This window comes from Coregonus lavaretus (assembly GCF_964263955.1).
Source record: "Coregonus lavaretus genome assembly, contig: HAP1_SCAFFOLD_5962, whole genome shotgun sequence".
Taxonomy (NCBI): domain Eukaryota; kingdom Metazoa; phylum Chordata; class Actinopteri; order Salmoniformes; family Salmonidae; genus Coregonus; species Coregonus lavaretus.
In genome coordinates, this window is record NW_028163600.1 from 2,388 (window position 1) to 15,197 (window position 12,810).

General features: G+C 40.5%; 1 protein-coding gene across 1 annotated transcript; it reads left to right on the forward strand.

The window, feature by feature from the left end:
• Nucleotides 1–240: 240 nt before the first annotated feature.
• On the forward strand, nucleotides 241–10,835 carry LOC311117950 (V-type proton ATPase 116 kDa subunit a 1; the record flags this gene model as incomplete). Its single annotated transcript, XM_084192840.1, has 20 exons — nucleotides 241–357; nucleotides 2,852–2,930; nucleotides 3,041–3,138; nucleotides 3,910–4,038; nucleotides 4,163–4,275; nucleotides 4,471–4,597; nucleotides 4,739–4,821; nucleotides 4,907–5,000; nucleotides 5,245–5,457; nucleotides 5,576–5,726; nucleotides 6,182–6,315; nucleotides 6,552–6,712; nucleotides 7,002–7,095; nucleotides 7,492–7,610; nucleotides 8,049–8,256; nucleotides 8,581–8,685; nucleotides 8,865–8,942; nucleotides 9,937–10,054; nucleotides 10,342–10,513; nucleotides 10,751–10,835. The coding sequence occupies 20 exons, from the start codon at nucleotides 241–243 to the stop codon at nucleotides 10,833–10,835; spliced, it is 2,478 nt and encodes an 825-aa protein (XP_084048966.1).
• Nucleotides 10,836–12,810: the final 1,975 nt, after the last annotated feature.

The following is a 12,810-nucleotide window of genomic DNA, read 5'->3' on the forward strand; positions in this document are numbered from 1 at the left end:
GGCTCAGTATACCATGTGGTGTTGGTGAGTACCACAGCAGCAGTGTCATTATTGATCCTGATGACACAACCACTCTTTCCATTTCATGTTTGGACTTCCCTTCAAAAGACACATTGAAGGGTAGTCTAGCATGTATTAGAAATGTGAGGCGCTTGCTGTGAATGTTGTTATTCTAAGAGCACAACACATGGTTTTGTTATAGGATCGCCTAAGTCAAATCAGGACTAGTTTGATTTAAAGATGGATTCCTTTTTTCGTAGTGAAGAGATGTGTCTTGTCCAGCTGTTTTTCCAAACGGAGTCAGCTCACAACTGCATCAATGAGCTTGGGCATCTAGGACTGGTGCAATTTAAAGATGTGAGTAAAAACAATCACATTTCCAGATAAACGAATGGAAACGTGGTATATACTATAATAACTAAACTATATTAACAGAAAGTTCTTTACATTCGAGGTTTCTCGCCTAACCCTTTTTTAGTATTACTTTTTCAAACATTTTCAAGTATTGGGTATTAGTAGAAGTAAAAAAAAAAAGTTGAAATAGCCCATAAATGGGATAAACATGTTAAACCGAGCACAATATGGCTAATGGTATGAAGGTCACATCCAGTTAGCTGCATGCCAGTCTAATACATATTGATTCCACCATGTACACTGGATTGATATTGACACATTACTGTAAGTTTAAATAATATAGAGTCATTAAAGGAAAAAGTTGGAACTATCCAAATTCTTGTGCGTTCTAATGACAAATAACATGTGAAACGTGGAGATAAAGTGTAAAACAAGTGTAGGCCTATCGATTGCCCTCTCACATTAAGGTTAATAGATGTTGCCTGTATAAAGCCTTCCCAAAAATATTTCATTATGTTTGTGCACAAACCAACAATTACACATTCACCATGCAAAAACAAACTGTTACTTTTACGCATACTTACTTTAATGAAATTACATAACTGATCGTATTAGAACGTGATTTATAATTTATGTTGGGGGAGGGGAAGCTGAGCCTAGATCTGTACAGAGGAACTTCAACCCGGAGCAATTCAGTTTGGTTACAGTACTTGGGTCAGTGTGAGTTTTTGTTTTCTATTGAAGTTGTAAGTCGCTCTGGATAAGAGCGTCTGCTAAATGACGAAAATGTAAGTTAAACACTTCACACAGAATATGATAAAATAGTTTACACTGAAATCACTAACAGCTAACACGTCAGCCAATTGAAGTACAGTGGGGGAAAAAAGTATTTAGTCAGCCACCAATTGTGCAAGTTCTCCCACTTAAGAAGATGAGAGAGGCCTGTAATTTTCATCATAGGTACACGTCAACTATGACAGACAAAATGAGAGAAAAAATTCCAGAAAATCACATTGTAGGATTTTTAATGAATTTATTTGCAAATTATGGTGGAAAATAAGTATTTGGTCACCTACAAACAAGCAAGATTTCTGGCTCTCACGGACCTGTAACTTCTTCTTTAAGAGGCTCCTCTGTCCTCCACTCGTTACCTGTATTAATGGCACCTGTTTGAACTTGTTATCAGTATAAAAGACACCTGTCCACAACCTCAAACAGTCACACTCCAAACTCCACTATGGCCAAGACCAAAGAGTTGTCAAAGGACACCAGAAACAAAATTGTAGACCTGCACCAGGCTGGGAAGACTGAATCTGCAATAGGTAAGCAGCTTGGTTTGAAGAAATCAACTGTGGGAGCAATTATTAGGAAATGGAAGACATACAAGACCACTGATAATCTCCCTCGATCTGGGGCTCCACGCAAGATCTCACCCCGTGGGGTCAAAATGATCACAAGAACGGTGAGCAAAAATCCCAGAACCACAAGGGGGAACCTAGTGAATGACCTGCAGGGAGCTGGGACCAAAGTAACAAAGCCTACCATCAGTAACACACTACGCCGCCAGGGACTCAAATCCTGCAGTGCCAGACGTGTCCCCCTGCTTAAGCCAGTACATGTCCAGGCCCGTCTGAAGTTTGCTAGAGTGCATTTGGATGATCCAGAAGAGGATTTGGAGAATGTCATATGGTCAGATGAAACCAAAATATAACTTTTTGGTAAAAACTCAACTCGTCGTGTTTGGAGGACAAAGAATGCTGAGTTGCATCCAAAGAACACCATACCTACTGTGAAGCATGGGGGTGGAAACATCATGCTTTGGGGCTGTTTTTCTGCAAAGGGACCAGGACGACTGATCCGTGTAAAGGAAAGAATGAATGGGGCCATGTATCGTGAGATTTTGAGTGAAAACCTCCTTCTATCAGCAAGGGCATTTAAGATGAAACGTGGCTGGGTCTTTCAGCATGACAATGATCCCAAACACACCGCCCGGGCAACGAAGGAGTGGCTTCGTAAGAAGCATTTCAAGGTCCTGGAGTGGCCTAGCCAGTCTCCAGATCTCAACCCCATAGAAAATCTTTGGAGGGAGTTGAAAGTCTGTGTTGCCCAGCGACAGCCCCAAAACATCACTGCTCTAGAGGAGATCTGCATGGAGGAATGGGCCAAAATACCAGCAACAGTGTGTGAAAACCTTGTGAAGACTTACAGAAAACGTTTGACCCGTGTCATTGCCAACAAAGGGTATATAACAAAGTATTGAGAAACTTTTGTTATTGACCAAATACTTATTTTCCACCATAATTTGCAAATATATTCATTAAAAATCCTACAATGTGATTTTCTGGATTTTTTTCTTCTCATTTTGTCTGTCATAGTTGACGTGTACCTATGATGAAAATTACAGGCCTCTCTCATCTTTTTAAGTGGGAGAACTTGCACAATTGGTGGCTGACTAAATACTTTTTTCCCCCACTGTATATATTTTCATATGTTTTAGCTAAATCCTGGAACAGTTGCCTTTCAGCGCAGATTTGTGAAGGAGGTGAAGAAATGTGAGGAGATGGAGAGAATTCTTCGTAAGTATGTTGTTTTTAAAGGTAGATTTAAATAGGAGTCTGGACGAAAGCCCCTTCTAAATAAATACCTAGAATATCCCCTCTCTAAACATTGGACTCATTTCTACTAGGGTTCTTGAAAAATGAGGTTGTCAAATCAAACATCCACATCCCGGCAGACTTTACCAGTGAGAGAATACATCTTCCACGAGATGTTCTGGATTTAGAGGTAAGATGCTTGCTCTTACAGTTGGTCACTAGTTTATTTCCCAGCCGTGTCATCATTAGTTTGATGTAACTTGTTTATACCAAGTTAGGCCAATGATTACCATTAAATACAATAAACTCATTTTGCGATCCCCTTTTCTACATGTATGTTAAAGTCTAGCTTGATTAGTGTTATGATATGGGGGGAAGGTTAGTGTTAGGACATAGACAAACACACTACCAGGATGCACTTCCACACTCCATCCCCAGGTGGCAGCACCAACCGGGTCAAGGGCTGTACTCTGTCAGGAAGCACAACTGGTGGCGCCAATCAGGTTGATTGGCAATGCATGACCAGAGGCCTCATGGCTTGTTTGGAGTTGTTTTGTGTTGGTTAACCTCTTTAGTTTAGGCATTCCTCTTTGTAGTTTTCTTTTTGTATATATTTATTTATTTGAACGAATACTAATCTGCTTGGACTGGCCGATGATGGGAGTCATGACTGAACTGGCCCTGGACCTGTGGTAAGGTGGCTGTCTTCCGGGTACTGAACACCTGGTCGCATATGCTTACATCTCACATTTATGCACACATCCAATCAAGCTACAGACTATGTAGCTAGGCCTAAGACCCCTAGACATAACGAGTGCAGCAAACCCAGTAGGCTAGTTATCGGTTTTTGTAAAAAGGTGTTTGATGTTAATCTAACTTGTTTATACCAATTTAGTCCAACTACTATCATTTAATACAATAAACTCATTTTGGGATCCCCTTTTCTTCATGTATGTTACAGTCTAGCTTTGATAAACTGGAGAAGGAGCTGAAGGAGATCAACTCAAACCGAGACACCCTCAGGCAGAACTTCACTCAACTAATGGAGATCAACCATCTCCTGCAGATGACTGATGACTTTTTTGAGGAGGTAAATAGCGGACTGCATTTGACTTATGTCCTCCTAACAAATAATGGGATGGCAAGACGGAAAGATAAGAATGTCATAAAGAATGATAGCATAAACAGTCCTGTTTCTTATGTTGTGCCTATAGGCTGAGTCCCAGCTTTCCATCTCTGAGCTTCCTTCTGAAGACTCGGTGTACTCTTCCAGGATGACAAGCCGACGCACCAGTTACACCAGCACCAATGGACCCCTGAAACTTGGGTGACTTATTAGCCTTATTTTACTAGTCAGGCTTACCACACACACAAAAAACCCACGGGAATTGGTTTAAAGTAGGAGCCACCACCATTTTCAGGTTGCTATCTGGTTGTAGAGACATCAGATAACCAGATGAAGTAACAACGTATTTTTGCCAACTGGGTAGCATGATGCCTTCCTCTTGTATCCCCATGGCAGATTTGTAGCAGGAGTCATCAAACATGAACGTTTCCCTGCCTTCGAAAAGATCCTGTGGCGACTGTTTCATGGAAACTTTGTCCTCCGCCATGCTGAAATCAAGCCCCATGAGGAGGAGAACATGGCTGTAAGGGAAAAGTTCACTAATAAGCACATGTTCAAACATAATTATCTCCTCTATTTTGAGGCAAACAACCATAAAAGGTTGTTCAATAGCTTATAATGGCAGATGCGTGTTGAGTAAACAAACATTGTTTTATGCTCACAGGAGGATCTAGAGAAGAAGGACGTGTTCGTAATATTTGTCCAAGGAGACCAGGTCAGAGGAAAGATCAGAAAGTTATGTGATGGGTGAGTGAAAGATCCCTTGAGTATGTCAAAAGCCTTGAAAATAAGTAAATTAACCAAAAAATATAAATATAATGTTCTACTTCAGGTTTCATGCCAGCATGTATCCATGTCCCAACAATGCGTACGCAAGAAAGGAGATGAGAACAAACGCCAACACACGCATTGAAGACCTTCGATTGGTAAAAGTCCATTATTGAACCCTTTGGCAATGAAGCTGCATAACTTTGATCAGCTTTCATCAGTCTTGGATATGCATCTTAATACATACATTATATATCAGTAGTGTGTCAGGACTTTCGCTATCCTGCCTTAATTAGTCGTAATGTCACAGATGGAAGGAGAGCAATATTTTACGTAAGAGGTAAGAGGGATGGAAGAAAACAGAACACTTTCCTTTCTTTCTGGTCATTAAACTTCTGTCAGGTCCTGAAGAGGACCGAGGAGTTCCGTGCGACTGCCCTGAATGCAGCAGCAGCCGACCTCCAGGAGTGGACCACTAAAGTCAAGAAGATGAAGGCCATCTATTACACACTGAACCTGTGTAACATAGACATCACACAGAAGCTGATTGTTGCTGAGATTTGGTGTCCAGTGTCTGACTTAAACTCTGTGCACACTGCACTGATAAAGGGATCAGTAAGTATCCCGAACTTGCTTTAATTACTAAGCATTCAGGGTGTAAGCACAGATTTTTGTAAATGGAATGTGTGTGTATATTTCTTGTGTGTGTGTGTCTGTGCTCTTTTAACATTAGGAGCAGAGTGGCTCCAGTCTTAGCCCCGTCGTGAACAGAATCCAAACCAAGCAGACACCCCCAACCTTCAACAGGGTTAACTCCTTTACCTCAGGTTTCCAGAGCATCGTTGATGCCTATGGGGTCGGCAACTATCAGGAAATAAACCCAGGTAACAACACCACTATCTCCTGTGTGCGCTTGATTTACATTGGAGTTTGCACTTTGGGGACTTCCATTTGATCACCCTGTTGCAGGAGAACCTGCAATGCAAGAAATGTAAAACTTGTAGTGTATTTGAGATTTAAAATTTCCGGTAGAAATTTCAGACTTGATTTTCCTTTATGAAAAATGTATCTACCTCTACAAACATTTTAATTCATTATAATCCACATAATAATTCACATTTCCTGTTACTGCAGGATTATTTTCCTGCTGTAGCAAACTGGCTCAAATTAACATCTGTATTTGGAAGTATTTGACATAATGTGACTGACCCTGATCTTATTAGCTTATGTTTTCCTTTTTTTTGCTGTTACTAATATTGTAAATAAAAGAGAAGTCCTTCCAAAGTCGTTTTGGCAGAGCACAACTGTTGATTTCATGTTTGAATGTGATGTCTTTCAGCTCCGTACACCATGGTGACATTCCCTTTCCTGTTTGCGGTCATGTTTGGAGACTGTGGTCACGGTCTCGTCATGACTCTGCTCGCTCTATGGTTGATCCTACACCAAGAACACTTCAGGAAGCTGAAGAACGAGGTATGAAGAGCGCTCTGTCTGAGCCCTGAGGATTAATAGTATTGATGTCCGTCACTTGTGGTGTTTAAGTGCCACAGGTGAAAAGTCAACTTTAGAATATTTTATTATCAGGAAAGCATAGTTTTAGTGGATTTAAAAAATATATATATATTTTTTAATGTGTTACAACTACACTAACATTGAAAGACAATGTGGTGCATTGTTTTGACTGTAACGTTAGTTACTCGTCCCTGCAGCTGATTGACATGCTGGTGGGAGGACGCTACATTATCTTCCTGATGGGCCTCTTCTCCATATACACTGGCCTCATCTACAACGACTGCTTCTCCAAGTCCTTCAACCTCTTTGGATCCTCGTGGAGCGTCAGACCCATGTTCCATCCACATGGACCGTGGACGTGCGTTTGCTCCTTTATTAAAGCAGGAAATAGAGTAGGTAGCTTAGTGGTTAAGAGCGTTGTGCCAGTAACCGAAAGGTCGCTGGTTCTAATCCCCGAGCCGACTAGGTGAAGAAAAAAAAAATCTGTCGATGTGCCCTTGAGCAAGGCATTTAACCCTAATTGCTCCTGTAAGTCGCTCTGGATAAGAGCGTCTGCTAAATGACGTAAATGTAATAAAGCGGTAATAGAATTAGTTAGTTGGAATAAGAATGTAAATTGTATGTTTGTTTTTGTGCTTTCTCCCCAGTAATGAGACGTTGCATGACTCTGGCCATCTTCATCTGGACCCCCTGGTGTCTGGAGTCTACTCTGGCAATCCCTACCCATTCGGTGTTGACCCGGTTAGTGTGTGCAAACTCTTCTAACCATCTAACCCCACATAGATTTGAGGTCAAAGGGCAAAGGGTCAAATACTTTTCTCTCTATTTGCTGTTGTGATAAAAGTGAATATCATTGTTTTCATCGTCATTATTTTACTGTCCATGGACCATTTTTTGTGTCATGTCATGAGTAGCGCTTTTCTCTGCTACTCCATAAGGTAGGCTTTCCTTCAGTGTATTTTATTCTGGGTTTTGTTTCTTTCTTTCGTGTGTTTTGTTTTTATTGTGTATTATAAATGCTTGAGTACTAAGTTCTTAACCAGCTGGGTCGTTGTTATTGAACTTTTATTAAGAATGATCTTATATACAATGTAACCTGATCAGACTTTCTCTATTTCAAACTGATGTCTGATACAGATTTGGAATATTGCATCGAATAAGCTGTCGTTCCTGAACTCTTACAAGATGAAGATGTCTGTTATAATGGGAGTGGCCCACATGCTCTTTGGAGTCACTCTGAGTCTGGTGAACTACATGTAAGTAAAGTGCTTTCCAGACAGGAAGCGAAACTCGCCAAGTTTGCCAAAATAGAGCAGATTCCTATTTTCTCCGCCTCCGCCAGGCGGCTTTCACGTTCATAAGCACCGCCGACTGCTCCACCTGGATAGAATTCCCCCCCCCCCCCCCCCCCCCACCTAGCTCCTTTGAAAGTGAATGGGAAACTCTGTCACCGCTTCCTGTCTGGCAAGTCCTTAATACTGACACAGAGGCAGTAGTATCACTGTGATAATTACATGTAAGAGTAACAGGGTAATAAAGCAAAGTACATGTATTTTTCCAGGAGAACTACAGCACTTACTAAAACACTGTGTACAGTACTGTTTATGATAAACCAATACACTGTCACTTAAAATGTAGTGCCAAGTTATTGCCTCCAACAGAAGACTTCCATCATCTCTATCGTTTCATTGCAGATTCTTCAGAAACCTAAAGGACATCGCGTTGCAGTTCATTCCAGAGGTGATTTTCATGCTGTCTCTGTTTGGGTACCTGATCTTCCTCATTCTCTACAAGTGGTGTGTGGCGATAAAGTCTGAATCTGCTCCTAGCATCCTGCTCCTCTTCATCAACATGATACTCTTTGACTACGGCTCTGAGGGTGCTGTGCTTTACACAACACAGGTACAATGGGTTTCTTCAACCTAAAATATCATGGGTTTATAAAATATCATTTGTGGGTTCATTTCCCGGATTGGAACACAGACACATACTCAAAATGTATGCATTCACAGTACTTTAAGTGGTTTTGGATAGAAGACTCTGCTAAGTGACATAATGTAATCGTGTTTTTCATCCAAGGAAACCACATAAATAGTTTCCATGTAATGTATGCATTTGTACACAATAGAGGATAGTCTCCTATGTCCAGATGCAACAGAAACCTCGATATGCATTCAGTTCTAAGCGAAAACGGTCATTTTCTCATGTTTTATTTTTATCATACAGAAACCTGTGCAAATATTTCTGGTGGTTGTTGCTGTGCTTATGGTGCCTTGGCTACTGTTTGCCAAGACCCTGCTCTTGTATAGAGAACACAAGCAATCAAAGCTGGTAAGTAAACTAGACTAGAATAATGCATTATAAGTAGACGTTGGTAAAGCAAAAGTATTGGATTGACAAGGCAGTTTGTTCATGTCAATGTGTACTCTGTAAGTAGACTGTACTTGCCTATATAACTGCCATGAAAATACATATTTTAGTGAAACTTAATATAAAAATTATTCCAACAGAAGCCCTCAATAAACAAGTTTCCCATGCAGGTTTTTGGGATCTCCAACCAGGAGGCTTCAGATAACAGGAAAGAGAAGGTAAGTCACTTCTAAAACAACAATGTTTATAAATAAATATACATGGTCAGAAAATATGTTCTGTAATTTATCATGGTTATTTTTATTTCAATATTAACCACAACATATAGTTATGTTTATGGAACAATTTGTTTATGCAAACTGCTGTGCATCTACCAGGGCCAAGATATCCTGTGGCGTTATAATTGGACCTTTTCTTATAACTAATCTATATCAATGACCTTGCTGCTGTGTCTTCTACCGTACTTCCCATTCTCTTTGCTGATGATACCAATTAGATTTGATCACATACGAATTTTGATTCACTAATTAATTAAGCCAATTCAGGTATGGCCAAATTTTCTGAATGGTTCCAGATAAACAAATGATCTTTAAATGTTAAAAAATCCAACATTTATTTTATTCACTAGTAAAAATAAGAAATATTGTAAAGAAAATAAAAAAGAGCTAGAATCTCAGTTGGTGGGAATGAAATGGAACTAATCACATCCACTAGATTCCTCAGAGTTCTAATTGATGAAAAGTTATCCTGGATCATATTCAATTTGTCTGTAGCAAAGTGATGAAATCTCTCTCTCTCTCATATATAATCAAACATGTTTTTTTCTTGTTTACTGAGTATATGGTGGTCCTCTGTAGCTCAGCTGGTAGAGCACGGCGCTTGTAACGCTAAGGTAGTGGGTTCAATCCCCGGGACCACCCATACACAAAAAAAAATGTATGCACGCATGACTGTAAGTCGCTTTGGATAAAAGCGTCTGCTAAATGGCATATTATTTATTTATGTACAATTATAATTAATATGCTGTTTAACTGATTTAATAAAGAAAAAGGTTTTGTACTTATATTTGTGGTGTGGTTTTCATATCAGCCCTTTTGGGCATCCAACCTCACCTGCACACAGTCTTTACCAGTTTATTATCTGTACTGTTTTGTATTTCACTTTTCTTTGGCGTGAATAAAAACATCTACTCAAGCTTTTTTCTCATTGCAGGTCAGTATGGGTGACATTTTTGTGTACCAGGGCATCCACACCATCGAGTACTGCCTTGGCTGCATCTCCAACACAGCCTCCTACCTTCGCCTGTGGGCTCTCAGTCTAGCTCATGCTGGTAGGGTATTATGCTGCACAACACTTTACCTCTTTGCAATTAAAGTGTCCCACGCATTAAAAGCTATATCCATGTGGCTGTTATGGTTATGACCGTGCCTCTTCGACTTTCTGATCCCCAAAATGAAAAGGATGACATAAAATGGTGGAGAGAATAAACCTCAATAACAATCATTCCAGGAGAAGAATGTGGACCAATGCTCTTAACCGCTAGGCTACCTGCCGTCACCTGTTATGTTCAAATTAATTTAACTGTATTCTATGTTCCTGTGTATGTTGTCTGTGTAGAGCTGTCTGAGGTGCTGTGGAAGATGGTTCTGCAGGTGGCTCTGAGGGTTACCTCGGGGATGGGCTCTGTTCTGCTGGCCGTGACCTTTGCTGTCTTCGCTGTCCTCACCGTCACCATCCTCCTGGTCATGGAGGGTCTTTCTGCCTTCCTCCACGCCCTACGGCTGCACTGGTAGGGACAAGCAACACAAACACGCATGCATCTATGCACACACAAACGCGCACTCACACACTTGATATAGCTCACATACAGACCTTGAGCTTATTGACACAACTGAAGCGGCAACGGCAGCAGTCATTAATCACCGTTGTTTCACCTAATCTGATGTAAAGAATATAACAAGACGTGAATTACACTTGAATTATATATTTCCAAAGGTTATGTTTTTCTGTCATTTGTCTTTTACAGGGTTGAATTCCAAAACAAGTTCTACAAAGGATCTGGGTACAAGTTCACACCACTTTCCTTCGACAGGATGCGAGACATGCATTGATTTCAGATAGAAACATGTTATTGCTATTGCTACAAGTCGGTTCTCATACTCATTTATTGTTTTTGTTTATGTGTTTGTGTTAGTCATTGATCACATGAAGTTGTTCTCGGTATGTGGATCGTACTCTCTAACTTTCGCCATGGAATGAAAAGTCTGTGCAAACAAGGTGCAGCATTTACCACAAGATGGCAGCACACAATTATTAGTCCGTAATGGTTCTAAACGTAGGCTACATTCAGCAACATCAGAATTGCCAAAATGACAGTCAATACATGGAGATTTAGATGAGCATCTACTTCCTAAACTGTCAAATTAGATGAAAAAAACAACAAGTGTTTAGATCCAACAATATACACTGAGTGTACAAAACATTAAGGACACCTTCCTAATATTGAGTTGCACCCCGCCCCTTTTGCCCTCAGAACAGCCTCAATTTGTCGGCGCATGGACGGCGTGTTCCACAGGGATGTGGAATCCCATGTTGACTCCAATGCTTCCCACAGTTGTGTCAAGTTGGATGGATGTCCTTTTGGTGGTGGACCATTCTTGATACACATGAGAACTGTTAAGTGTGAAAAACCCAGCAGCCTTGCAGTTCTTGACACAAACCAGTGCGCCTGGCACTTACTACCATACCCCGTTCAAAGGCACTTCAATATTTTGTCTTGCCCATTCACCCTCTGAATGGCACACATACACAATCCATGTCTCAATTGTCTCAAGGCTTACAAATACTTATTTAACCTGTCTCATCTACACTGACTGAAGTGGAATTTACAAGTGACATCAATAAGGGATCATAGCTTTCACATGGATTCACCTGGTCAGTCTATGTCATGTCAAGTCTATGTCCCAGTCAAGTCAAGTCTATGTCCCAGTCAAAACTGTTCGCTGCTCTGGCACCCCAATGGTGGAACAAGCTCCCTCACGACGCCAGGACAGCGGAGTCACTCACCACCTTCCGGAGACATTTGAAACCCCACCTCTTTAAGGAATACCTGGGATAGGATAAAGTATTCCTTCTAACCCCCCCCCCCCCCCCCCCAAATTGTAAAGTGGTTATCCCACTGGCTATAGGGTGAACGCACCAATTTGTGAGTCGCTCTGGCTAAGAGCGTCTGCTAAATGACGTTAATGTGCCCTTGAGCAAGGCACTTAACCCTAATTGCTCCTGTAAGTCGCTCTGGTTAAGAGCGTCTGCTAAATGACTAAAATGTAAAATGTAAATGTAATGTCATGGAAAGAGCAGCTGTCCTTAATGTGTTGTACACTCAGTGTATATCTGTGAAATGTCTTGGGATAGAATATGGAAAGATATATTATTTTGTTGTGATTGTCTGTAGGGATTCTTCTTGTACATGCTTAGTGCATTGAAATTCAAATCCCAAACCAATCAGTGTATCTGTTGCCTTGCAAGAGGTTTCATATTAAGAGTGTAATAATACTGTATACCTTTGGGTTCCAGGGAAGTTGAACCCTCTCCCTTCAGCTAAATAAATACTTTATTGTATAAACTAATTGGTCCTAATAGGCCAAATATTAAATTAGAGAGAGTAGCTTCATCTGTAGATTTGGTGGATAGATTAGTTATTTGTGGATGTGCTACATTTCATTAATCTCTTGTCCTCCTTGAAGAAAGAAAGGTGCATCATTACCTAAACATCGACATTAGAATTCTCCCTTGAAGGAACCACCATGGAATGCAGGCTATATCTGCAGAGATATTTAGGCTAGTTGTTAAAGTAAATAAATAGTGTGTGAAAAGCTGTGTAAAAGCCCCTTTTGCAGTGTAGAAAAACGTGTACAGTTTCAGCTCACTTAACTTCATTGGCTTTCAACCGCTTCAGAAACGGAAAGGGGATTCCCGGGTCACCTTCAAGAATAACAGTTGACCTACATGACCATTGAGATTGCCAATAACAATCGTCAGCTACATAAAACATTTAAAGAATCAAGTAGCACATTCATATTCATA